Source organism: Fusarium oxysporum, chromosome X (assembly GCF_013085055.1).
Source record: "Fusarium oxysporum Fo47 chromosome X, complete sequence".
NCBI classification, from domain to species: Eukaryota; Fungi; Ascomycota; class Sordariomycetes; order Hypocreales; family Nectriaceae; genus Fusarium; species Fusarium oxysporum.
In genome coordinates this window covers 1,392,363-1,418,491 of record NC_072849.1, presented here as the reverse complement: position 1 = coordinate 1,418,491, position 26,129 = coordinate 1,392,363, and the positions used below count along the sequence as shown (strand labels likewise).

Here is a 26,129-nt window from a genome sequence, read left to right as displayed (position 1 = left end):
GGACAAGATATTGAATATACAACAATACGAAATGTCGACTAGTACCTCTTCAAAAGCTTCTGGTGTGAGAAGAAGAGCTTGTGTTAATTGCACCTCTGTCAAGTCGAAATGCCTGCCATTCTCATCTGACGAATGCCAGCGGTGTAATCGGCTTGGTAAGCGGTGCACCTATCTCAATGTTGTGGAGAAGCGAAAGAGTCCTTCCAGCTCCTCGTAAGTCTACGAAAGCAAGAGGATTTCTTCAGTTATTAACGGGGTTCAGCCGCACGCGACTCCTCGAGCAAAGACTGAGTCGAGTTTTGGCTCTGCTGGGCGACCAAGCCCAGGGTACGCCCATGAGTGGTTTTGTCGCGCAAATAGCTGCCGAAGACCTCGATATGAACGTACTAAGTGGCAGCCGGCTTGACCAATTGCCGTTACCTCGTGGCTTGAGACTGCATGGGACAGTGGATGTCGTTGATCGCGGCTTTCTCAGCTTAACTGAAGCGCAGATATTGCTTGACAACTATCGTACCAAAGCGGTTCAACACTTTCCTTTTGTTCCCATCTCTTCTGGAACTACCGTCGCTTCTCTCAGGACTGATAAGCCATTCTTGTTTATGTGCATCATGGCAACCATGAAATTTGATAATTGCACCATCCAACGACAGATTGGTGAAGAAATCCGCAATCAAGCGCATCAGCGAGTTTTAATGCAGTCAGAAAGCACTCTTGAAATTCTGCAAGGCCTCTTGGTTTACCTAGCATGGTACCAGTACTTCTTCATCAGCTACGAGAAGCAGCAAATTGTTCCAATCGCACAATTGTGTGTCTCACTGGTTCAGAACCTCGGGCTCGATCAGAATCCTGACAATATGAGACGAAAAGTCGATCTTGGGCCAGATGAAACAGCCCCTGGACGCAAGGCCGCACGGTCTGCAGAGCAACTTCGGGCTTTGCTTGGAACATATTGCACAGCATCTTGGTACGTATAGAAAGGTCGAGGGTCATTAACGGGAAGCAGACTGATGGTCCAGGGTTTCTATCAAGTTTCGGACTCGCGGCGCTTTACCATACACAGGATACATCAAGCAAAGCTGGGAACTCCTCCTAGCCAACACAGAATATCCAAGTGACCTTATGATCCCCCATTTCGTTCGTATAAGCGAATTTTGCCGTCGTATATGCGACACTTTTGGGTATGACGACCTAGAAAACTCAGGGATGAGGGGGGAGTTTGTCAGTGCCATGGCTTTGCAGACCCTCAATAGCGAATCTACATTGTTGAAAGCCTCCATTCCTCCAGATCTCCAGAACAACCGTAAGTCAACTTCCAAGAACTATCGGCTCATGGCTTGACTAAAATTCATCGACAGTTGCTATAATAATGGAGGTTTACTTGCTTGATACTTTACTCGGTGAAGTTTCACTGCATGATGACTTTTGGGATAGCAAATCGACTTCTAACTTCTCCATAACTAATAATCCGTCTTCCTCAACCAGTACCAGGGCTTCCATCTTGTTTCACCTTATCCGAAGCTGCAAGTCGCTAAACGATGCCGTCATAGCCTATCCCGACGAAGAGCTCTGGTACATCACGTTTTATACAACGGCCAAGATTTGCAGAAGTCTCTTGTGTCTCTCAAATGCTAGCAAGATATCATCAGAAATCTTTAGAGAGACTGGGCTTGCCCTCTGCAATGCCCCTTTTATGGCCATTAGTTCTCCTGTTCACGACGCCATGACAGTTGAGAGGGTGGCTGACTTGAAGGGCGAGGCAAAGCGGCTGCAAGGAAAGTTCAAGAATCTCTCTTCTCAAGTACAGAGAATCGGCAATGAGGAAGACATCATGCTTGGATTCTCGAGTATGATATGGGCAGTGGCAGCGGCGTACGAGGAAACTAAAAGGCTGGAACCAGGTCTTTTGAACTTTTCTATAGGATGTGATGGACAGAACTCCTCTTCTGAACTGGGTAGCTCGGAAGGTTATCTCTCGAGCACTGGGTCTGGAAACCTGCAGCCAGAAGCCGTGCTGGACTTTGGCATGATGGAAGATGAAACTTGGGAAGAGTTGTTGGCTGGGATTGCCACCGTAACGGAGCCTGCATCATCGCTGCAAGTATGAGTAGCTGTAATTAGCAAGCAGATAGTATGCCCCTCAATTGACTTTCTCGAGAACCTTGGCAAGAGAATTCTGCAAACTCCGAAGTGCTGCAACATCGTCTTTGCATCCGTAATGACATATGCTGACAGGACCAAAAACCTTGGCTGAGGATTTTCGCTTGCAAGCGATTGGCCAGGGAGTGCTTCAGTGGCTGACCGGAAATTCCGCCTGCGGCGAAGTCCTCCAAAGCTTGGTAATAGCTGCATAGACCCTGTTGCGACGAATGGATATAAGATGCCTCATTATCTTGGGCATGAGAACTCAAAGCAAATTACTCTTCTATCTCAATTTCAAGACAAAAATAATTAACAAAAGTTTATACCACGCGTATTCATTATGCCTCCTCCCAAAGGAACTCCCAACCCTCTTGAAGGGCCTGGTAAGCAAGCCCTCTTTGTGTGGCTTCTTCTTATGCATGAATTAACCTCCATGAAGGTGACTATGACGTTACCTCAGTGGTACACTCCGATACCTATCCTGCCATTGACCCAAAGAACTTTAATTTGAAGGACAAGGTAGTTCTCGTCACTGGAGCATCTCGAGGCTATGGCCGAGCCATGTGTGCAGCTTTTGCACGAGCTGGTACTTCTCGTATCGTTGTCGCTTCTAGATCCGACATGTCGGCAACCGCCGAAGCTATCAAAGCTGCGGCAAAAGAAGCAGGCCATCCGGAGCCAGAGGTTCTGACCATCAAGGCTGATGTTGGTGTTCCAGAAAGTGTTGATGCTTTGGCGCAGAAGATTGACGAAGCATTCGGTTATGTTGATGTCGTGATTAACAATGCAGCATTCATGAAAATGGTGTCCATCCCTGAGTCTGAGCCTGCAGACTGGTTGCAGACCCTCACCGCGAATGTCTATGGACCCTATCTCATTGCACGAGGCTTGGCCCCTTTGCTTGTCAAGTCCGAACTCAAGACTATCATCAACATCAGCAGCGTCGGAGCTCATCTCGTATCGCCGACTCTAAGCTCATATCAGATCTCTAAGCTAGCCCTTATCAGATTGACCGAGTTCATCTCGGTCGAGTACGCGGACAAAGGGATCGTGTCGTACAGCGTCCATCCTGGAAACTCTCCTTCAGAGATGTTGGGCGGGATCGAGGGAGTTCCCGAGGAGTTGCGAGCAGGTAAGTCGGTCGATTTGAATCGCTAGGATCAGCTGCTAACAGGAACAAGCCTTTGTTGACACTCCTGCGCTTTGTGCCAACTCTTTGGTTTATTTGTCATCGGAAAGGCGACCTTGGCTGGCCGGGCGTTACATCAACCTCACTTGGGATCTTCCTGAACTCATGACGAAGGAAGAGGAGATTGTCAAGGGCGACAAGCTCAAAGTTCGTCTTGTGACTTAGTTAGATACTCGCTTGGGAAATGCACAATGCTCAACTACGGAATTCATCATGCACTTGAGATATTCGAAGAAATGCGACTGTCTAAATTGTGTGGAATAATTATTATGTATGTAGCCTATCGAGGGGTATGTTCAAAGATCTATGTCATCCAATCCGTACAAATACACTTTTAGTAAAGGTCCTCTCACTCAGCCAAGTGATTCCCTTATTGTTGCTTGCCCTCTGCAGTGTTAAGATTCTCCAATTGATCCAAGCATCTCTTTCGGATACCGAAGAACGCTGTCACATGTCCAACAACCCACCAAGCAAAGAGAATAGGAAGTCCAATGTGAAGGGAGTTACCACATCCAGACCAGACCTGGATGAGAATAATCCATAATGAGTGAGCGGGGAAAATGTAACCAATGCGGTAGAATCCAGCTGTAAGCTCAAAGGGGAACACGACAGAGCCGACATTCATCATGAACCATGTGAGGAGAAAGAAAGGCGTGAGGGCCATGGGAATGTAGCTTCCAATAAGAGTTTCTAATACCTGGAAGTTGACATCCATGAAAAGCCAAAAGGTCAACCAGGATAGGGCAAACTGTCCGCCAGAAACATCCCAGTCTTCGCGGAAGGCCCAGATATAGCCCGTGACGACCAAGGCATAGAGTGCAGAGAATATCATGCCGTTGATGAAACGCATAATGAAGAGATCGCGGATGCGCATGTTCTTGTGAAGGCCGAACTTGTCGTAGATGCCGTTCATGGCGAGGACGTAGAAGAACTGGCCAAGGATAGCCATTACAATGTTGATGGTGTTGTAGAGGTTTCGACTTCCTTGGTTGGTGGGCTGGATGACGTCGGCGGTACCTTGGATGGGGTTGAGATATGCTTCAACGGCAGCTGGGTCACTGCTGTTGACACTTCGCAGGGCGGAACGACCCTGTTGGGACTGGTAGTAGCTACCTCGAGCAGCCCCAATGACCTTTTGCAAGTTGGGGACCAAGTATCCAGAAGCGACAGTAGGATATCGGGCGCTGTTGTAGATGTAGGTGATGCTATCGGCAGGGTTGTAGTTCTCGGCAGCAGAGCCACCTTCATAAGCAGCAGCAAGTTTATCAGAAGAGCCCTTTTTGATGTAGATAGCACCCCAATAATCGGCGTTGCAGACGCCATGCTTGACATCCTTCGTCTCGGGGTAGTCATCGGCGGATCGAAACTCGAGTGTAGGGAAAGTCTTGTCCTGGAAGTTCTTGTATGCGTTGGCGACAGATTCTCCAACAGCACCACCATCATAATCAACGACTAGAATCTTCAGGCCTGATACTCGGTTACCGACTTCGAATGTGGAGCCGAAGACGTATGAAAGGTCGGCGAGGAATATCACGAGAATGGCGACCATGATTCCTGTGAGGATCTTAACGACAAGACCTCTTCGGCCCTGCCATATTGTTGAGTTGATACCATGTCGCTGTGTGTCCTCCATGACGGCCGGCTCGTCGTGTAACGTAGGAGCAGGGGAGGACGTTTGTTGTTCTAGATCGACTGTCATGTTGAAGATTGAACTGGACTAAAGGGGTATGATGAGATGCAGGGGCTGAAGGGTTTTAAAGAGTCAGGCCACGATTAATAGAGACCGGTAGTTGTTTGTTTATTTGACTAAGCAATTAATAGATCCGAAATTAAAAACAATCGTGCGACTCTTGCATATCTAAATAGCCAGATCCATCTGATCGATGGTGCCATGTTATTACTATGGCTGCATATTCTGGACTCTTGAGTTCCCCCGTCGTAGGTCGGAAATCTAGACAAGTCCGAGCAGCGAGGCCTGAGTCAATCATGCGCTAAACCCTATAGGGGCCTCGCGTAAGGGTCAGGGCGATCATTAGCTGCTAAAAACCGGCGCCAGCTCGCGTCGCGACGTGGCCGACACGCCGACATGGCGCTAAGATAACTGTGATTACAAAAGATGCCCACTTCCTCCTAAAAATGTGACTGGAAGGATTCGCTCCTTCGTGGATCTGCGGATAACCTAGATAAGCCGGTCGGCGTTGCGCACTTTTTTTCACCGAGATGTTGATTCATCAATCCGCGATTACGTGAGATCCTCGCTGCATTCATTTACGTCATTTCCTTCGTTACTGGCGAAGCAGATGACTGCCATCGCCTTTGATCATCACCAGCAGACCTATCTCAGCTGCTCAATTAATGGTATGTCACTACCAATAGCCTGCCAATGTTGCTCATAACCTGATAAAATCATGCTGAATATTGCCTCGCACTCATCGCACAAGGCATGCCTCTGACATAATTCCGTGTTGCACAAGTTCCAACGGACAACAACCCTTAACTCCGTGCAACACCTCATTAAGCCCCGTACGTGGTTTGTGCAGCACTGCACTATTGCCATTTCCTCTTGACGTTGTAAGGAACACAGAACCTGTAATGGGGTAGCGCAACAACCATTTGATGTGCATGCTTTCTCGGATATATGTGCCGGCATTAATGAGCTGGCTTATCAAGATTGGATATTAGTATTGCGCAGCATTTAGAGTACGAGTATTTGAGTTCGTGAGACCTGCGCAGGCTTTTCCATACGCGGATCCGCGCCATGGTTCACTCACCCTGGTCCCAAGAAGGAAATCTTTGATAGCTTCCCAGCGGCACTTATTACTAGCCTGTCATTGGCAGCAGGTAGCAGCCCTAAGTGGCTGATGGAAAATGCACGGCTGCAGGGTAGTCATTCCAAAATCATTTCCTCTGGGATTGAGCTTCAGACCGCCTGTAGGTATTTCATGGTTGAGATATCCTTGGAAGGGTATTCGCATTATCTATATTGTTGCAACCTTAATATAATTCGTGTTCAATGGTTCTACAAGGCCTGTTGCGCACGGAACCCAGTTTTCCTTCTGCTCAGTTCGTGACAGCAATCAAGATCCAGCACCGTCTTGTAACTCTGAGCGAAACCAATCGAATGAAACAAGAGATACCATCAGCATCTCTTCCGTATTACTGTGGCATTGATTCGCCACCCAATGGCTAGGGACAGAACGCTCAATTAACTAACGGGTAGATAGGCAGAACTGTCTGTTGAACCTGATCTGTCTTCTCATCACGAGGTTGGGTGCAAGGTTCAACTTCCAATTCGCGATGGCACACCACTAACCCCATCGCTGGATCTGCTTTGAAGTTGACCGGCAATGCCCAAGAAGCAGTAGCTCCGATTTCAACAACTCCAAATTAGTTTGAATGATTTCGTTGAGTACTGCAAGCACTGGCTTACATCAAGCCGAAGTGACAGGCTATTCCCAATTGTAAGACTTTGATCAGCTGGCCCAACCCCAATATGGCACGGGCACGTGTGCGTCATCCAAGATCACCGAGATGAATACATCCTCAAGCGATTGTTTGACTAATTGCAATCTGTCATGAACTTATTATGAGCTCCACTCTCCTTTGCTTTGTTGCTGAATTGAAACGATAGATCGACAATGAATGTGGACGATCGATGGAGAGTTCCGGACGCCTATCCCATCGTGGATATCACATCTCACATCCGACGACGCTCACTCCGTCGGAAGTTTTTCAGAGTTAAGGTTAAGACTAGCCGTTTCGCTGCCACTTGTCAGCCGTCACATTCTTCGACCATGCAGCATGTTCAAACTATGAACCAACTCATGCAGAGACATTGGCGGGTATGACGGCAAAGGTTTTCCTGTCATAGTTACCATGCCGTGACATAACAGCAGAGACACTGATGGGGCATCATGCCGCTTCATCAAATGACCGAAACAGAGAAAAGAGCTATTGGCTGGCTCATGAGATGGTAGCTGGAGCTGAAAATATGTCTCCACTGCGCCCAAGTCCAGACCTGCTGGTCTGAGGCATATTACATGAGAAGTCTCATAAAATCCAGTAATTTTATGGAACATAAGTACCAATTGAGAATTTGGCTGAAAATTCAAGATGCTATTCGTGCACAATACACTTTTTGCCAGCCAGGACTAACTTTACCACCAGCCCCTAATATTAGCTTCTGAAGTAAACTCCCGCTCGCAACGGGCCGCTCGATCTAGATCCCGATAAGTTATGTAACTGACAGCCCGCCTAACGCACTTGATCAGTGCCAAGCTGACATTCGGATTACCGCTGAGGGAACTCCGCCTGACCGACATCCGCACCACTGATATTCGTAGCTCCGAGACATTGGGGGTCCAAACGCTGCTCCATTCCGGTTTCGTGAGCCAAGAGACGGCACAAGCTGCCATGGCAGCTCCCGCCGCTTCTTATTTGGACGACTTGCAGATTTCGATGCGGAGATGTCAAGATTGGCAGTCCACTGACGTGACTCGGATGTCTCCCCCGGTCGATCTTGGTTGTGATGAGGTCGTAGGTTGCATTTGGCTTCACGAGACTAAAGCAGTCAAGGGAGAGATGTCGCGCCCTGTTACAATGAAGGGATGATGGGTGCCCCGCAGGAGGATTTTCGTATTCCCCCAGTCACGTATGCGAGTCGATAGAGATCAGCAGCCAGTCGATCCTCTTATTTAGGGAATAAGTAACGGTTTGCAGATCACTTTTACTGTGCCACTCATACCGCAGAAGCTATCACCATGGAACGTTCGACGTTGAGACAGGACGTTGGCCCTTGATGTCGATCAGACTGATGCAAGGATGGCCAAGAATGGAACAGTGCTTGCCGCTTGACGTGAGGCTGAAGAAAGGGGAGCGTCCTGTTGTCTTACAACTAGAATGTTTTGCGGGGGTTGAAGATCCACGACCAAGTTATTGAGTGAAGTTCTCTTTTCAAAAGACAGTTTTTCTCTCAGGGCACTGCCGCAGCAGCAGCAGTTCGAAGACATACAATATTTGGTCAAGATCCAAGCAACTAAGGAAGTGATATGTGATTGTAGATGCAGCTGGAAACCTTTATAGATGCAAATCTGAGTCAAAACCAAGTTTATGGAAACTTCACTTCCTGGCTTCATCTCGGGTCCTTCTCACCGCCTCGACGATCTTGAAGTCAAGGGCCAAACAGTGAATATTCCGGTCCGCTCAGAACGGCCCTTCATCCCAATCGCCAGTAAATCAACGGTTGTCGTTGCCTTGACAGACGCCTCTGACATAGATGGCAGCGGCAGGTCTCAGAATAGCAAGAATTATCACGAAAGTTGCCAAGTTGAGATATCACATACCAGACAATTATGCTTCCGGCCCAACGCGGTAAGACAAACTTAGTCGCCAGGACGTTCAACCTGTGCAACCCCAAACGTCTTCGCACGGCTATGGGACGATTTTGACATGTTGGGACTACCAATATCCTATGGCAAGTGATGTACCTATCGTGAGTTTCAACTCTGCAGCATGACGACTGTCTGAGGAATTCGGGCAGCCTCTCATGACTTGTGGTTTTCAGACATTCACAAAGGATGTGGTCGTTGAGAAGGGAGGAGAGATGACCTGAAGGACTTACTTTCTTGATTTTGTAAGAGTCTGGATATCTATAAAAACCCTCCTTCGTCCCTCCTCATCGGTCCATCTTCAGCACTCACAATCACATTCTTCCATCACAACAATCAAACAATCCCTCAACTCAAGATCTTTCAGATCCCCCAAACCGAACCATCAACATGAAGGCCTCACTCATCCTCGCTCTTCCCGCCCTTGCCGTTGCGGCTGCTACCCCTCATCAGGTTGAGGAGCGACAGCTCCCAACCCTCTTCGATCCTGCCTGTCTTCTCCAGATCACTGGCATCACCCAATGCCTCCCCAACCTCAGCCTCGACAGCATTATTGGAATTGTCGACGTCATCGGCTGGTAAGTAAACCGCTACCTACTTGATTTGAAATCAAAATACTAACTATTCCATAGCCCTCTTCGACTTGCTGGCCAGATCGCTAACTGCCTCAACGTCAACGTTCCCGGTACCAAGTAAACAGACTCACAAACAATCATTCACTTCTTGGAGGATGGGTTGACTATTATGTCATGGATAGGAAAAAAAAGCCTCACCCAGAATCAGATACTTAAATTGACAATACCTATTGAGGCACAATCTTCTGGTCTTGACACCTGTGAGCTATAATTTTAACTCCACGTGAATGAGACGTAAAACAGCCAAAGGATTGACACTTGGCCTCTTAACCGCGATTAATTTGTCCTTCAGTTCAGCTGTAAGTAAGTATTTGAATACTTATCAATACTGACTCTTGACTTGAAGTTTCTAGATGTAAATATTCATAGTGCACCAAAGGCTTCCACAACTTGGTGGATATAGCATCAGCTTTGGGCGAGGTAGGCTCAAGCTTATTGGTTGGAATGAATTTGGTTTCGAGCCCCATCACCATGTGGATGGACCTCCTCTCGATTTCATTTCTTACATGACGCCGCCGACTGATCGTGACAAACGCAAGAATCGCTAACAGGATAGTGTTTCTGACTCCCAAAGCACTTGCAGAAATTAATCCAAGATGCTGAATCAGGCACTGTATACAGGAACCTGGCAATAATGGGTGTCCTCGATGAAGATGGAGAAAGGCAGTTGAGCGAACCGCCCGCGACGCGCGAGGAATCGATCAGTCTTCTCACTAAGGCCTTTACAGCGCTTTCAAAGGGCGCTGGAAACCCATTGGGCATCGTAGCTTTGAGGATCCACGCTGAAGGACGTCCCAAACATCATATTCAGATCAGAAGTGAAGTCGAAGAGCGCTCCACGATGAGAAGTACCTGGCAGTGCAGCAACGACACGTTCTTTGTTGCGATGCAATCATTGGTTGCTGCTAAGCTTCAAACCCAATATCTCAATTTATTTCACGATGCCGACATGAAGCTCTTTGCCTTGGCTGGCGATCAACTCAACCTGATTGTGACTGGGACAGTCCTGATATCGCGCATGTGCTGGCAACCGTGACACCTCTCAACACCAGCATCTCAACGAGGGTCTTTGCCTTCAGAGAACGTGGCGACGGTTGGCGCGAGGTTGGCGACACGGATTGGCTTGAAAAAGTCACAGACTGGACAGCGCCGCAAATTCGTGCTGAAGCGGAAAACGAAATCAATTTCACTGGCCTTGCGAGACTTGTCCAAAAGTGTCCTCGACTTCCAGACTTTGCATACCAAGCCCTTGGCATTCCCTTCCCGGTCTTCCTGAGCTGAAAGGTTTCCAGTTTCCCAACTGGAAGATCCTGCAATACGTCTCAGAGCTCCCCAGCCTTCCAAGACTCAGTCGGTTGGCTTTACGGTTCCAACTCATGAAGGAGTCGATCGTTCTCAACCTTCTCAAGCGGACTCGGCCTGGAGGACTGTTCATAGGACCTATGTGGCTAGACGCGGAAAGTTTCAAGCCTATCTTCGAATTCTGCAGCAGCCAAGTGTCGAACATGCAAAAGCTTGAGGCCAGAGGACCTATTTACCAGATGGGTCTAGAGGAGCGAGGCCAAGTTCACTTTCAGCGCCAGCCGTACGATGAGGATGCTGAGTGCTGTGTGCACTTGAGAAGACAGGGTGAAGGCGTCCGGCGTCCTATTCACTTTCACTTAGATCCGCAGGGATTTGTCGATTTGTTGCTGGTCAACTCTGAGTTTGATAGCAGTCAGGCTCATACATTCTAGTGCGCTCTATTTTATCGGAAAAGTCTTTCGATTTGTTTCCATGTACTCGACTTCAGTAGAGATCTCAGTGACCCCATACAATTCAGGATCTGGTGATGCAAATTCGATTTCATAAACTAACGGGATATCTTAATTCCAAAGTGCTGCATTCTGCCCCAAAAGACTTGAGCATCAACCTAAGTTGCTCTCTTCTTGCCTTCCTCGGCAGCTAACTCAACTCCCTTGACTGTTTCATCGACCTTCGACAGGAAGACGGAGTGCGATGCTTTCGAGTGAAATTGCACGGCATTCGGACCCAGCATACCTGCCATTTGCTCTTGCACTACGGGGAACAGCGCTTTGTCCTCGTCGCAGAAGAAGTACATGGTCTCGATATCATGCCACGGTTCATATGTCACAGTATCTGTGAAAACACGGCCTGATTGATGCTTGAGCGTCTTCATGGCGCTGTCAAGGGCCTCACCACTTAGGTCATGGTAGAAGACTTCCTCTGGTGTGTCTGCGTACACATAATCTCCCTGCTGATGGTTAAAATGGTCTCCGCTCTCGCGAGAATGCTTGAGCTTGCTTACCTTGGGGTTCATCCAGGGCAGGAATTGGCCGCCGAGCATTTGCTTGATGCTCAGGCCGAGAGGCGTCACGAACGCAGCTAGGTATACAAACATGATGACACCACCGGGAAGACCTTGTTCCTTGCGCTGGCGGTATCCAAGCCCCTTCACGGCATTGGCACCGACCAAACCACCATACGAGTGAACGACAAGGACAATCTGTTCTCCTTTATCGGCTAGACGCTGAAGGACCGTTCGGACAGCATCGGCATCATCATCAAGACCCTTGGTGGGAGGTTCAGCTCCTACAGATGGATACTCAACCGCTTCGGTTGTCCATCCTCGGCTGTGAAGGGCCTCGCGAATGGGGTCAAAGCAAGAAGCCAAGTGCCAGGCGCCTGGGGCAAATACAATGGTAGGATTGGAAGACATCTCGGAAAGAAAGTTCAGATAATGTAGTAGAATCTGGGGTAAGCCAGGCTGTTATTGGGGCTGCTTTTATACACATGGGCTATCGAACTAATGCATCTTCGGGGTATAGCCAAACCCTTTCCCCCCGTGGGGTACGCGTCTCTCGAATGCCGGATCTAGACGTTTGAGATCTGCTGCAACCTACCATTTCTGTATTAGATATGTTCTTTGTAGCTCTTTTCTGCGCCTTCAAAGCTTGTTGTTGGCTGTAAATGGAGCTTAGTTGGCTTCCATCCTTTAGCTTCGACTTTGGCGTCTTTAAAACATGACAATACCCTCCTCTGATAGGTCGAACACGCCAAATATCTCATGAACCCTTCATGAAACCCAGCATCCGAAGCTGATAGTGGCCACGTGCCTTTTCCCCAGCTTGAAACTCAGTCGGCATCTAAAGACTATGCGGCTTATTCTGATCTAGAAGATCGACTCAGAAACTACCGAGTCAGTCTCCGCGGAAGCAACGTGGAGATCTTCCCCGCAAAGGAGGCCCCGAGCTCAGACTCCAAATGCGTCGGAACGCAGCGAGTGGGGATCGGAAGCCGGGTGTTCCCCAACTTCTTGGCTGTTTCTTGGTTTTTTGGTCTGGAAGAGTCGGATGCGTCTATGACGGCAGAATGGGGACTAACTAGCTTTACGGAGTGAGCAAAAGTATCTTCACTCCTTATTATTAAAGACCAAGAACTACTCGCGGCCTGGTGTCAATTGCTTCAATCAGATTTCTTTCTTTAATCATCATTTACTAATCAACATGGCTATCTCGTCAAACACTATGAAGCCATTCGACATAGCCATTGTCGGCGGTGGTATTGCCGGTTTGACTCTGGCTATCGCCCTTCACCATCGCAATGTCCCCATTATGCTCTATGAGCGAGCCGACAACTTTCACGAGATCGGCGCAGGTGTCTCATTCACTCCTAATGCTGTGCAAGCGATGAAGATGTGCCATCCTGGTGTACACGATGCTTTTCTCAAAGTCTGCACCTGGAATGGCTGGGAGTCTAAGCGCAAGACCTGGTTTGACTTCCTAGACGGCACCACCGAAGATGATAAGGTGGCTTTCAGCATCAAGACTCCTCTCGGCCAGAACGGTGTTCACAGAGCTCAATTCCTCAACGAGCTTATTCACCTTCTACCTTCAGACAAGGTGCAATTTAACAAGCACATTGATAACGCAGTGGAAGAGCCCAATGGTAAGGTTCGCATGAGCTTTTCCGATGGCACAACGGCATATGCCGATGCTCTGATTGGTTGTGATGGTATCGGATCTCGCGTCCGTAGAATCCTTTTTGGAGAGAATCACCCATGTGCCAGGCCTCGGTACTCTCACAAGTATGCCTATCGTGGTCTCATTCCCATGGACAAGGCCATTAAGGCTGTTGGTGAGGAGAGAGCGCGAAACGCATGCATGCACGTAAGTTGATGGCCCGTTTACTTGGCTAAACATGATATTGATAAGCCTCAGATGGGACAAGATGGCCATGTCTTGACCTTCCAAGTCAACCACGGCGAGAAGCTCAACGTCGTTGCGTTCCGCACAGATCCGAACGAGTGGAGTGATCCTACAAAGCTCACCAAGACAGCGCATCGCCAGGACGCTTTGGACGACTTCAAGGGTTACAACAGCACCGTGACAAACCTTTTGAAGCTAACAGAAGAAACTCTCAGTGTGGTATGTCCAACACTATGCATCTGTAACGACCGAATACTAATATTCGCAGTGGGCCATCTTCGACCTTGGTGACAACCCCGTCCCATCGTTTTATAAAGGCAGAATAGCTATCCTCGGCGACGCCGCCCACGCCACAAGTCCCCACCACGGTGCCGGAGCTGGTTTCTGTATAGAAGATAGCGCAGTCATGGCAGAGATTCTCGCCGATGAGCGTGTGCAGAGTCTGCCAGATATCGAGGCTGCATTTGCCGCTTATGATGAGTCGCGGAGAGAGAGGGGCCAATGGCTTGTCGATAGCAGTAGGTTTGTTGGAAATGCGTATGAGTGGAGGGCGAAAGGTCTTGGAAAGGATATTCCCAAGATTGAGCAGGAGATCAACGAGCGAATTGGCGTGATTTCTAATATTGATCTTGCGAAATCATGTGAGATGGCGAGGGAGTTGTTGAACAAGAAGCGAGCTTAGACGTATACCTCTCAAATTCAAATAATTTTACACAAGGGACAATATTTCTTCCGGTCTGATACACTATATATCCACCAACAAAAATCGCATACTCCTTCTACCCAAGGTCCTCTGTTGATAGGCCTCATCTTTATTGGAATCAGATATATCATTGAATCCTAGCTGCACAATGCCATCTACGAGCAAAGATGTTAATGAGTGAGCGGAACCTTCATCGTGGGGGACCTACTTATCTTCATGCCGCCATCTTTCAATCTCGGTCATCGTAGTAATATCAAAGTCATGTCCTCCGAGCTTGTCAGAACCCTTCTCATCCTTATAGTCTCTGAGCTTAAAACCTGTCAACTCTTCCTTCTGAAAGTAACAGCAAGAGTACTTACCCGGCTTTGCCAGTCGACATTCTCCCATTTGTCCATCCACCCAGCCGGGCTACCTCGAATGCTTTTGATCTGTCTATAATCTTTCTCAAAGTCGTGAGAACTGTAAATTTGACGTTGGATTCTTCAGAAAGGTCAACAACCTTGCATATCCAAGACAAACTCTCGTCGTAGATGCTGAAAAAGGAGACGCCGCCACAGAACACGTCGAGCCTTCATCGGATAAATGTGAAAAGCACGGACCGAGGTTGCGGATCTCTGAGTTGGGCATGAATATATCCTGCTTCTTTCAGAGCATCAATGGTAGCGAGGACTAGGCTGCCTACGATTTCGTCCCTCGCTCGCTTTGATTCTTAATGCTTGACAACTGGGACTGTCAGAAAGAACAACATATTCTTGGCACAGCATCATGACTTACTATTGAAGTCGAGCTGACCACGCTGGAGAATCATAGCAACCCCTTCAACTTCCGGCCAGAAATCACGATAACTGGAAGTAGGCTGGAAGACAGAGTCAAACTGGGCAACCTGCGAGCTAGTTGGTCAGGTCTGGAAGGGCTGTATGATATAAAGAGTACCTAAAATGTTCTCAAATGCCTCAAATACACCGTAAACGCCAATGTAGTTGCGGTGGAGGGGGGGGAAGTGGTCCTGGATGCCCTTGCAACATTCTTGCTACCACCACTTAAAGCGATCTACACCACGCATGGTGAAGATACAAGGCCAGTTCGGATGAAGTGATGTAAGCTTATTAAAAAGGCTTTTCATCATTTTCCTTCCCAGTATTGTTCGCAGTCTCGCCATCTCCCTCTTCCTCATCGTCATCCTCAAACTCGCCACAAAATTTACCGTCTTCATCCGCAGGAATAGGCAGACACATAAAGTCCCAGTCATCGGCACCTTCATCATCAGAGACACTATCATCCTGCTTCATAGCCTCATCTCTCATCTTCCAGCCTTCGTCAGAGGTCTTGAGGGCCTCCTTGTAGGCATCGAGCCAAGGGTCATGATCTTCCCACCACCGACGACTCCTAAAGGTTATTTCATAATCAGGGGTTCCGTCGAGGCTGATCAATGGATCAAATTCGGAAAGAAAATGAAGAGGGTTTCTTCCGTGGGCGCACTTCAGTTTCGCCCAGAAGCACTCCTTGGGCAGGTCTTCAGGGATCATCACCCCCCCTTTGGGGCCCCGAAGAATGTGACGCTTACGAGAGCCTTTGCGAACTTGAGAACTTTCCGCTTGTTGCTCTCGGGGAGCTTCATTGGTTCGGGCGCTTTTCGACGCCGGCTGGTCGTCGTGAGCCCCATCACCCAATTAAAGATGCCACCCAGAAGCTCAAGAGAAGGTCAGATTAAACGCCCTCACGATGACGACAAGAAGAGGATGGCTGTTGTGAGCAGTAGGGATTGAGAACATTAAATTTAGTATGCTCTTAATTGCTTGAAAGTATTTAATGCATTTGCGGTGTCCTCTGGATGGTAACTTCGCGCGATTGAAATGAGTTGTTCCTAGATTTAGATTGCACTCAATGGAGGCGACCATGTCTAAGTAATCTCTCATTGTCTGTTTGCTTAGACTTCTCGAACATCAAACATCAAAGTTCCAATAGGATACCATATGAATTTAGAGCCATTAGCCTGTAAGTTATTGTCTCAATTAATTCGCTTAAACCAGTAACTGTCCTTTAAATCCTCTGCGACAAGCCATTTATGGGACGACCTGTCGCGATAGCGTCACCTCATTAATTTCAGCATTACACTCAGTGTCTCCATTGCTCGACTATGTCAGGTTAAACATTAATGCTTGGATTCATAGCTTGGATTTGGGGTTCTTACCCTCAACACCAAGTGCCTCGGCCTCCTGAATTACTGTGGTCGGGATATGCTCTTCCAAGCTTTCATATTCTGGTTCCCAGCCGAGAACCTTCCGAGCCCGATCAGCTCCGGCGCGCGCGTTTGTTCCCAACAGGACAGACCCGTGGGGAATGATGCTATCTATTTCCTTTCCATCGAGACTGTCGACTTCTGTGGTCGGAATGAGATTAAAGTCATTCGCAGCGACAGCGATGCGACGTGAGATCTCGGCAAATGACTGTCGTCAATCTGTTAGCACCAAAATGTCGCCCAGTTAACAATGCAAAACCTACCAATTCTCCAGCACCAGTGAAAAAGAGGCCATTTGCTCCCCAAATATCCTCATCTTTGTTGCCCTCAACCGCCTTCTCAACCAGGCTGAGAAAGATGCGGCTCAAATCTGCGATGTGAATATTCCCCCATCGACTGTCACCAGAGCCAACTTGTAGACCCTTCTTGCGCACCAATGTCGCTTTGGCGAGCCCAGGAATTTGTATGCTGCGCTGATTGCCTGGACCACGACCCTGGCCGTAAATGATGGGAGGAACAACAAGTGCAGTCTTGACATGCGAGTTTTGCTCTGAAACGGAAAAGATGTAATTGTCCACTGCACGGCTTGGGTATTGCTTGATGAGCGACTTGATTGAGTCAACACCAGTGAGATCATTGTAGATGACATCACTGCCTGTGCCAAAGACTCTCGACTTGTCGGCGAGCTCACCAGCCGCCAATGCGCTGGCACCCGAGATCTGGATGTAGTACGGAGGTTTCGCGCCCTTGGGCTTTTTGGAGAGAGCTTCGTAGATGTTCTGGACACTCTTCAAGTGGCCGGTGGCCGCAAGATCTGTAGATTGAGAGTCAGCACAATCCCTTGACATTTGGGACAAGGATGTAACATACGGAGCACGACGTCAGCATCCTGGGCTTCCTGTGCGATAATATCTGCGTCGTCAAGTCCGCCAGTAACGAGCTGCACCTGACTATAGCTCTTGGTTATGGCCGCTCCCTTCGAAACATCACGAACCAAGGCCCGGACTTTGTATTCAGGGTGCGACTTCAACAGGGTGTGAAGGACATCACCGCCAATGTAGCCAGTAGCGCCGGTACTGTTTTGATTCCAGCGGGTCAGCTAAAGTTACAGTGGGTGCGGGGTTGAACTGACAGGAAGATCTTGGTCATGGTTGATGTTTGTCGAGGTAGAAGTCTGTGATGAATGTTTGGTGTTTATCACTTTCGAAGAGGGGAAGTTTGCATATTTAACTGCCTGCGACGATGTTGAACATGTGAAATTAGAAGTTTTTATCGCAATTGGATTTGCTTCATAAGCAGCTCTTGCAACAAACGGCTATTCTCGCGCCATGTTGAAGGTGCAGCTTAGCGGGGCACGCCCTGTATTCCAGGGTCACCCATACTGGAAAGTGTCCCCGGCGCCCTGAAAGATATCGGATTACAAAGACGCGCTGCGGCTATTATCGTACTTCGTATCTTCACGGCTATTGTCGCAAACACAAATGACGACATCGGCTTGCCTAAATCAGGTAAAGTCTACAACACCAGGGTATTCCGCGGACCGGCAATAGCCAATCTGTCAATGTTCATGGCTGGAGAAATCATAGGCAAATCTTTGAGATGGGCATGTTGCGCTCTGATCATGCGCAACAGCCGACAAACAGTCAAGCTATCGGGTGCAAAAGGAAGAGACGAAAGCATCAAATCAGGAGATATTGCGACAAAAACACGGTTAAACAAGCCTGAAATTATCTTTGCGCCTATTCTTCTGTGGCTCGAAGGGCTCATCAGCTTTCACGTAGCAACTATCTCACGAACGTCAAGCTGGAGAAGGTAATGAGATGGCAATACAGTATGGAGAGTTCAAACGTTCAACCATTCTACAGATCTAAATAACAGCTCTCTCCATCAGAGGCTCATTGCGAGCAATCCGACCATAACCCAAAGCCGACAAGTCCAGAGTGCGAAACTCTCCGTACGTGATGAGCTCTGCGACACCTCGTCCACAAGCGGGAGCTTGTTGACTTCCATGTCCAGAAAAGCCCACGCAGAATAACAGGTTGGAAACTTCATTATGTGGTCCAATGATGGCATTGTGGTCGAAAGTGTTGAACTCGTAATGGCCCATCCACGAGTGCGTGACCTTTGCAGTCGAAAACTGAGGAACTCGCTTCTTGAGAATAGGCAGCATCTTCAAGGTCCATACATCCTCCGCGTAGCTGAAGTCATCGGGATTGACAGCAACATCGGGGCCGATCGGAGGGCAGCCGACGAGGTAATCCTGCTTTCCATATGATCGCATGTGAACACCAGTAGGATCAATGGTGAGCGGGAGATCCTGAGACAGAGGTTCATCGACGGAGAAGATGTACGTGTATCTGCGGCGAGCCTCGATCGGGAGGTCTATACCAGCAAGGCACGAGACCTCTGCAGCTCTGGTTCCTGCGGCGTTGACAACATTGCCAACGTTGATGCTCTCCCCAGTCTTGAGAGTAACGGAAGTGACTTTGTTGCCGACGCGAGTCATTCCAACAACTTCATTGTTGATGTAATCGACCCCAAGCTGTTGAGCTTTTTTGCGCAGGCTATGGACCATGCCAAGGGCGTCAAAGGCACCCTCGTCAACAGTGTTGAGGCTGCCCGTCTTGATGTCATCCAGAGCGAAGAAAGGATACTTAGATGCTATTTCATCAACCGACAGCATCTTAGTCCCAGCACCGCAGTTAGCCTGAAGCTTTTGATCTTCCTCAAGAACGGCAGCAAACTCAGAAGTATCCGCGAGATACAGATAGCCGAAGTTGCGGATAGGGATATCCGGGATGCCGTCATCATCTTCACACTTGAGGTTCTTGCGAAAGTCTTTGACAAATTCGGCAGCATACTGAGCAATTTTGACATTGATCTCGGTCGCAAATTGCTGACGCATGCAGTTGTTGCTGGCCTGAGTTGCAGAGTAGGCAAGAGATGGGTCTTTCTCGACAACGAGAACTTTGCCCTTGAAGTCAGGGTTCGACACGAGATACCAGGCAATTGCTGAGCCGCTTGTTGCGCCGCCTATGATGACGACATCGTAGGAGGCTGAAGAAGGACGTTGAGGGAACGAAGAAGTAGCCATGACTACAAGGTGTAAAGTTGTGCTAGTTGACCGTAGCCAGAAGTAGTGACGATTTTGTGAAGCTTGATAGTGAGAAGCAACAACGGTCGCTTCTTCGGATTATATATCATCTCGGGAAGCTCTTCTTGCCATGGTCTCGATTACAGCATAACGCTTAACCACGGAGGTTGGCGTTTGTAAGGACGCTTCACATTGAAGAGGCTTTAGAGTAGGCGTTGCTGTCCATCTGTAAAGGTTTGCCCGAGTAGGTATCCGCGAAGCAGCACAATTGTTCTGATGGGGAACCACTTGCTTTAATTTGTTAGCCTATGATTACTTCGGTGAACCGCATGATGGAAGACCGATGATCCCCAGACCAAGCCTGGATTGCATGAAACGGCCTGCAAAGTATTGAGAAGCGACGGTAGGCGCGCGGTAGATGGCGGCTCATCAATATCTCGGCCGCGGAGTTCCGTGGGCAACAGACGCTAACTGTTTTTGATAGTGCCGACTCGATGCGCTGTGGCGAATATCTCAACTAGAGACACGGCAGTTGATTGACTAATGCTGAAAGCGTTGCCCCTTGCTGCACATTCCCATCCATTAACTCAATTGTGTGACGATTGGTGATAGACCCGTTCTGCTTTCGTCGGAGTTCGTCACATAGCTACAGTCACCGTGCTGGAAGAGGAACAGTTGGTGTGATTACTAACAGCACTCGTTAGTGGCGTATCAACTCAAACCCAATTTCCGTCTTCACACTACTTGCACCTCTTTAATCATCCGTCATCAATCATGAAGGTTGCAAGCCATGCGCGGAGGCGCAAGGGTACGGAAAATAAGGAGAGACACCGTTCAAGTAGCTCGAAGCTGATAAGTCCTAGCCTGCGATCTTTGCGTGTCGAGAAAGATCAAATGTGACTTGGCCAAGCCAACTTGTTCAAACTGCAAGCTGTACGGTGTCGATTGTGGCATCACCGAAGTCACAAGTCCGGCTACTACAAGTAGAAGAAAAGTGCCTGCCAGTGAAACAAGTCCAACCAACTCTTCTTCGACTCCCTCAAGGTATGCGGACGCTCTTTGAGCTCAAGTTATGACCATACTGACATTCACGAGGGACGACACAATTGAGTCACGCTTGGCTCACATCGAAGCAAGGCTGGACCAAATCGCCGCCGAGAAACCATCCGGAAGTTCACCTCACGATGCAACCGCATTGAACTTCCAGAACTTCCCGGAGATCCGCGTGTACAAAGCCTCAGACATGTGGAACTCAGCCACGACATTGCCTTGCCTCGGCATTTCACCACAGTTTCCAACAGGAGCCATGTTGGCTCAAACAGGAAAGCTTGAGCTTCCACCACTTCAAGAAGTCCTGGGTGCACTGGAGAGATACTTCGACAGCTATGGTCGCTACATGCCTCTGTTTGACAAAAGATCTTTCATGAAAATGACGGTTGACTGGTACTCTGAGAATGGAGGAAAGGAGTTGATCCCTTGGGCTGCTATCAACCTTGTCCTCGCTATGACTTCCCGCATCATGGATGATGTACCGATCGAGGAGCCAAAACTGGCTCAGTATATGAGCAATGTGCAGTCTGTCACGACCGAGTTGATGGCCTGGAGTGGTGATATTCTAGGTTTACAGGTTCTACTTGGCATGGTCATACTATTTCAGGGAACAACGAATCCGCAGCTCGCAATAGTACTCATCGGAAGTGCCATCCGTCTAGCGCAAAGCATGGGACTTCCTTCAACAAGAGCCTCCGACGATCCCGATGAATCAGCACAACGTCGCCGAGTTTTCTGGATAGCCTATATCCTGGACAAGGTATGACCTTGAAACTTGTCTACAGCAACTAACCCACGAGGACAGGACCTTGCCCTTCGCGCCAAAGCGCCCTACACCCAATTCGACGCTGAAACTGATCTCGAACTTCCAGAACAGTGTGGAGACGACGACATGGGAATATTAGAGTCATGCACAGGGACGATTAGGTTCAACTACTTACGTGCTCGGTCTGAGTTGGCAATAATTCAAGGCAAAGTCCACAACTTCCTTTACAGCAGAACAGCTCAACGACTGTCACAAGAACAACGGGCAGAGACCAAGGTTCGTATCGAACAATTGCTCTCCAAGTGGCGCAGCGCATTACCACAGGAGCTCCTACGATCAGACAAACTCTTCCAAGATTTCTCGACAATCTCAGTTCACCTTGTGATGAACATGTATAACCGATACCTCGAATGCCTCTACAGGATCCATGGCACCTTTGCTTTTGATGAGACGTGGATCGATAGAGTACGGCGGTACCTTTCTCCAGCTGTGATTCCGACTGGGGATGCTGGCATCGATGGTAGGATCAACCAGAAAGAGATCAGTTCATTGCCTAGTGCATGGTCCGATTGCGTCGATCATTCAAGGCTTGGCCTAGAATTGTCGGCGTTTGGGAGAGAGACAGAGTATTCAACCTGGTGAGTTGGACCTCGATTGTCACGCGCGTACCGACTGACAAGGCAACCAGGCTGCATGCTTGCTGCAATCTTTCGGGACTGATCGTTTTGCTGGTCAACATCATCGAGTTCCCCGACCAGCTGTCCGTCATGTCGGATTGGAGCTTGATCGTAAGAATCCGTAACAAATTTGACCAGATGAATGCCAAAGCATCGAAGGAGCCATTCTTTCTGCTCCAGGTAGCTCATGAACTGGATCGCAAAGCTTCTGGACAGGTCAAGCGGCTCGCCCATATGTCGTCACTCAGTCATCAGGAAGCCGCATTCTCTGAGCCTTGGGCAAATCCGGACTTTATGTTCCTATAGTCAACTGACATGTCCTCCCACGAGTTAGAGGGACTGTCTAGTCTATCAGAACTATGCGATATTGGGCCATCCTTCAAATATCATCACCGTCACTTGATGATAACCCCCGCAAATAGCCCCACAATTCGGGGGAAGAGACCCCGAGTAATGTTCCCCCTCCCCCAAACTGAACATGTCATCCAATCGTGACCATTCTTAATAAATACCGCGCGTGCCTCTTCTCGTCACTTTGGGGGTCTCGTATTCACTGCACCTCAATATCAGACCAACATGGCGGAAACTCAAGCAACACGAAAGCGATATGCCGTTGTTGGCACCGGCGGCCGCTCAAGCTTCTTCTACTCAGCCATCGCAACAGAATATAGCAAAACATCATGTATCGTAGCCCTTTGCGACACAAACCAAACTCGCATGAACTATGCAAACTCGAAGCTAAAGTCACTCGGTCATGGCGAGGTTCCGACGTATCTCGCCAGCAACTTCGATCAGATGATCAAAGAGTCCAGGCCCGACGAAGTCATCATCACAACTATGGATCGAACACATAATATCTATATCGTTCGAGCACTTGAACTAGGATGCAACGTCATTACTGAGAAGCCGATGACCATTGACGCCCCTAGATGCAAGGAGATCTTTTCAGCAGTCGAGAGAACGGGCCAGAAAGTTCGTGTCACCTTCAACTACAGATATGCGCCTCACAACACGAAAGTTTTCGAGTTGCTGAGATCCGGAGCTATTGGGAAAGTCACAAGCGTCCACTTTGGTAAGTCAATGGTTAGAGCATAGCGAAGAAGATAGAAGCTGACATGACTATAGAATGGATGCTGAACACCAGCCACGGAGCCGACTACTTCCGCCGCTGGCACAGGGACAAGCGTAACAGCGGCGGTCTGCTGGTACACAAGTCGACCCATCACTTCGATCTTGTCAACTTCTGGCTCCAAACCAGGCCTCAAACCGTGTTTGCTACAGGAGACCTTGCCTTTTACGGCCGAGAGAACGCAGAGAAGCGTGGCGAGACCAAGTTCTATACCCGCGCCCATGGCAGCGAAGTCGCCAAAGCCGACCCATTCGCCCTTCATCTCGACCAGAATCCTCAATTGGAGTCTATGTATCTGGATGCCGAGCACGAGGACGCTTACTACCGCGACCAGAGCGTCTTTGGTGATGGTATCAGCATCGAAGACACCATGAACGTTCTCGTCAAGTACCGCAACGGAGCTAGTCTTTCATACTCTCTCACAGCATATGCACCCTGGGAAGGCTTCCGTGTTAGCTTTAACGGAACCGGCGGACGTCTTGAAGTCGAAGTCGTAGAGAACAGCTACGTCAACTCAGGTGGTGATCAGGCCCACGAGGGGTCTCTGGAGAGTCGGAAGATACTGCTCCGACCTCTTTTCGAGAAGCCAAGAGAGATCAAGGTCGAAGATGGGGTTGGTGCTCACGGGGGTGGAGATACTGTTTTGCTGAATGATTTGTTTGGAACGCCGGTATCGGATGAGTACATGCGAGCAGCGAGCCATATTGATGGTGCTGCTTCGATACTTACAGGTATTGCAGCTAATAGGTCTATTGCGACGGGACAGGCGGTTAACGTGGACGATATTTTGCTGGTTCCCAGCTCATGAGGCAGATACCTGTATTTATCTACATGAATGAAGAAGAGTTAAAGACGCTTTCAACAGCCATTAATGATGAGAAGCACGGTTATGATGATGTAGGAAGCCCCCAATCGTAATGTAATGAAGGCCGATGAGATGTCATCAGGAGAACTACTCCTCAGTACTCTAGCCTTTTCATGGATAGGGGTGGTTAAATGAGGCAACTGGATTTCTGGCTAAGTCTTGTGTTTCAATGCTAGATTCACTCGACTAAGGTGATGCAAGGTCCCATTGAAGAGCCTTTAATCCTGCTACAAGACAAGATATCCCTAGCATGAAATATGTGCGGTGATGATTACATAGGTGCAGTAACTAATCCACCTGTGCTGGTCGATTGCGAGGTTCAACAGGGACATCGTGGCCCTGTGGTGAACGTAGCAACTCAAGTATAATCTTCACCAGGACCTTATGGAAATTGCTATAGCTGGCATGATCAAAACTAACAACATCTACGCAATATTGCTTGTCTCTGACTCCTCACCCATGCGTATCTTTTCTTGAATGATAAACGCCTCTTGTTCCCGCGCACTCTTCTCAAGATCGAGAAATGACCAGATTCCAATAGCACTGACCAAGCTCAAAGCAAACAAGAAGTAGAAGGGAGCACTGTTGTTAGTGCCACCGGGGGTAGCATCAATGATAGCACTGCTGATGAAAGGTCCGATGAAGCTGGACGATTTGCCGATGATGTTGAACAGGGAGAAGAAAAGAAATTCGTGTCCTCGGGGGGTGACGGAGCTGATCATGATCTGCGAGTAACTGTACCAGGGACACACAAATAGTCCATAGAAAGCCTGATACAGCCAGATCTCCCAGACGTTTTTGAAGCCAAACTTATCAGTCCAGTTGCCAATCATACCCCAGCCATCGAGAAGGATGATAAAGACCATGACGGCGTTGAACATGGCTTTGACACTGAGGTTGAAATGCTTCTGAATGAGCCAAAAAGCACCAATACCGACAGCTTGAGCGACGATACCAACGATGAGGAGGTAAGTCAAAGTGAGAGTCTCGTAGCTGACAACCTGGTTCTGAAGGGTGGCGATAACAGTGACGGTGGTGTTAAGAGAATCGCCCAGAAGGAAATATCCAACAAGATAGATCAAGCTCTGCTTCAGGTGCCAGATTTGAGTGAGTGCCTCCCAAAGTTGCCAGAATCCGACAGTAATCATGTTCAAGTGATCTGGCACCTTCATTCCGGGTCGCTTCTTTTCCAGTACGAACCAGGGAATCGAGAGGACAAGCCAACAAGCAGTAGCGAAGGCAATCAGGACCGAAAGTCCCCAGTTGTTGTTTTCGGCACTTTTATCAACTTTGACGCCAAACATGATGCCCACGATGATGGCTAGAATGACCACTTCGCCGACAGATTGGATATAGAAGGCAACGTTGCTGAGCCTGCTCCTCTCCATCTCATCTTTGCGGTCCATCTCGCTTTGGGTGATTTCTCCAGCCTCGAACTGGAGGGCAGCTTCTTTCAGCTGTGGAGTATTTCTGGCAAGAGAAGGAAATGCCGCAGTCCAATAAGTAAGTGTCATTTGGTATGCGATTAGGCCGACGATGTAAAGCCCTGTAGCGGTTTGCCACTTGCTGGGATCATGGACGCCCAACCAGGCAAAGCCGATACCATACGCGATAATAGACCAGACCAAAAGAATCCATCGTCGCCCAGTTCCGAAATCTGCGTAAGCTCCAATGATAAGGAAAAGAACAGCCTGAATAGCGAAAGATATGCCATTGGCAAGAAGGACGATGCTGTTGACGTCTCGTGGGCGACCCGCAAACGGTAGAAGCCCCGTATCTTTGGGCGCCGCCTGGGAGAGCAGATTCTGGAAAGCTGTCGGTCCAAAATTGAACAAGGCGAGTCCATTTGAACCAATGTAGTACGCGTACCACGACCAGATCTCCTTCTTGGTTGTCTCCGGCATGTCGCCCTCTGCCAGCGCAGGTACTATGATACCTGCGCTGACATCTTGCTTAGCAGGCTCATCATGCAGGTCTTTAGACACCCTGGTCTCTGCTGTCGCGCGATCTGCTTGCGATGCCATCTTTCGAGATTATTTGTTAAAGGA

General features: G+C 48.7%; 11 protein-coding genes across 11 annotated transcripts; 6 read left to right on the top strand and 5 right to left on the bottom strand.

Annotated features, from left to right (window-relative positions):
- Positions 1-31: 31 nt before the first annotated feature.
- FOBCDRAFT_190982 (uncharacterized protein) lies at positions 32-2,104 on the top strand (the record flags this gene model as incomplete). Its single annotated transcript, XM_031191442.3, has 4 exons — positions 32-213; positions 263-964; positions 1,017-1,300; positions 1,356-2,104. The coding sequence occupies 4 exons, from the start codon at positions 32-34 to the stop codon at positions 2,102-2,104; spliced, it is 1,917 nt and encodes a 638-aa protein (XP_031032673.3).
- A 375-nt stretch (positions 2,105-2,479) lies between these two features.
- On the top strand, positions 2,480-3,493 carry FOBCDRAFT_280345 (uncharacterized protein; the record flags this gene model as incomplete). The annotated part of the gene is made up of 3 exons (XM_059611578.1): positions 2,480-2,522; positions 2,579-3,271; positions 3,321-3,493. The coding sequence occupies 3 exons, from the start codon at positions 2,480-2,482 to the stop codon at positions 3,491-3,493; spliced, it is 909 nt and encodes a 302-aa protein (XP_059467954.1).
- A 78-nt stretch (positions 3,494-3,571) lies between these two features.
- FOBCDRAFT_232594 (uncharacterized protein) lies at positions 3,572-5,233 on the bottom strand. Its single transcript, XM_031191440.3, has one exon. It carries the CDS (start codon positions 5,025-5,027, stop codon positions 3,699-3,701), a length of 1,329 nt encoding a protein of 442 aa, XP_031032671.2. The 5' UTR covers positions 5,028-5,233; the 3' UTR covers positions 3,572-3,698.
- A 3,872-nt stretch (positions 5,234-9,105) lies between these two features.
- FOBCDRAFT_264826 (uncharacterized protein) lies at positions 9,106-10,623 on the top strand (the record flags this gene model as incomplete). Its single annotated transcript, XM_031191439.3, has 5 exons — positions 9,106-9,293; positions 9,348-9,407; positions 9,643-9,653; positions 9,720-9,770; positions 9,947-10,623. The coding sequence occupies 5 exons, from the start codon at positions 9,106-9,108 to the stop codon at positions 10,384-10,386; spliced, it is 750 nt and encodes a 249-aa protein (XP_031032670.3). The 3' UTR covers positions 10,387-10,623.
- A 508-nt stretch (positions 10,624-11,131) lies between these two features.
- Positions 11,132-12,088, bottom strand: FOBCDRAFT_323667 (Alpha/beta hydrolase fold-1). Its single transcript, XM_031191438.3, has 2 exons — positions 11,659-12,088; positions 11,132-11,604 (listed from the first exon to the last, which is right to left on the bottom strand). Exons 1-2 carry the CDS (start codon positions 12,067-12,069, stop codon positions 11,263-11,265), a joined length of 753 nt encoding a protein of 250 aa, XP_031032669.2. The 5' UTR covers positions 12,070-12,088; the 3' UTR covers positions 11,132-11,262.
- A 701-nt stretch (positions 12,089-12,789) lies between these two features.
- On the top strand, positions 12,790-14,292 carry FOBCDRAFT_323666 (uncharacterized protein). The gene is made up of 3 exons (XM_031191437.3): positions 12,790-13,519; positions 13,571-13,777; positions 13,827-14,292. The coding sequence occupies exons 1-3, from the start codon at positions 12,857-12,859 to the stop codon at positions 14,238-14,240; spliced, it is 1,284 nt and encodes a 427-aa protein (XP_031032668.2). The 5' UTR covers positions 12,790-12,856; the 3' UTR covers positions 14,241-14,292.
- A 1,946-nt stretch (positions 14,293-16,238) lies between these two features.
- Positions 16,239-17,739, bottom strand: FOBCDRAFT_232587 (uncharacterized protein). Its single transcript, XM_031191434.3, has 5 exons — positions 17,633-17,739; positions 17,371-17,576; positions 16,764-17,314; positions 16,453-16,708; positions 16,239-16,396 (listed from the first exon to the last, which is right to left on the bottom strand). The coding sequence occupies exons 1-5, from the start codon at positions 17,647-17,649 to the stop codon at positions 16,377-16,379; spliced, it is 1,050 nt and encodes a 349-aa protein (XP_031032665.2). The 5' UTR covers positions 17,650-17,739; the 3' UTR covers positions 16,239-16,376.
- A 628-nt stretch (positions 17,740-18,367) lies between these two features.
- On the bottom strand, positions 18,368-19,594 carry FOBCDRAFT_190974 (FAD dependent oxidoreductase; the record flags this gene model as incomplete). Its single annotated transcript, XM_031191432.2, has 1 exon — positions 18,368-19,594. One exon carries the CDS (start codon positions 19,592-19,594, stop codon positions 18,368-18,370), a length of 1,227 nt encoding a protein of 408 aa, XP_031032663.2.
- Positions 19,595-20,368: 774 nt separating this feature from the next.
- FOBCDRAFT_146144 (fungal-specific transcription factor domain-containing protein) lies at positions 20,369-22,393 on the top strand (the record flags this gene model as incomplete). Its single annotated transcript, XM_054707147.2, has 5 exons — positions 20,369-20,402; positions 20,458-20,638; positions 20,690-21,404; positions 21,450-22,048; positions 22,099-22,393. The coding sequence occupies 5 exons, from the start codon at positions 20,369-20,371 to the stop codon at positions 22,391-22,393; spliced, it is 1,824 nt and encodes a 607-aa protein (XP_054563122.2).
- A 270-nt stretch (positions 22,394-22,663) lies between these two features.
- FOBCDRAFT_285446 (uncharacterized protein) lies at positions 22,664-24,024 on the top strand (the record flags this gene model as incomplete). The annotated part of the gene is made up of 2 exons (XM_059611673.1): positions 22,664-23,159; positions 23,213-24,024. 2 exons carry the CDS (start codon positions 22,664-22,666, stop codon positions 24,022-24,024), a joined length of 1,308 nt encoding a protein of 435 aa, XP_059467953.1.
- A 432-nt stretch (positions 24,025-24,456) lies between these two features.
- FOBCDRAFT_232583 (autophagy-related protein 22-like protein) lies at positions 24,457-25,865 on the bottom strand. Its single transcript, XM_031191429.3, has one exon. The coding sequence runs from the start codon at positions 25,593-25,595 to the stop codon at positions 24,507-24,509; it is 1,089 nt and encodes a 362-aa protein (XP_031032660.3). The 5' UTR covers positions 25,596-25,865; the 3' UTR covers positions 24,457-24,506.
- Positions 25,866-26,129: the final 264 nt, after the last annotated feature.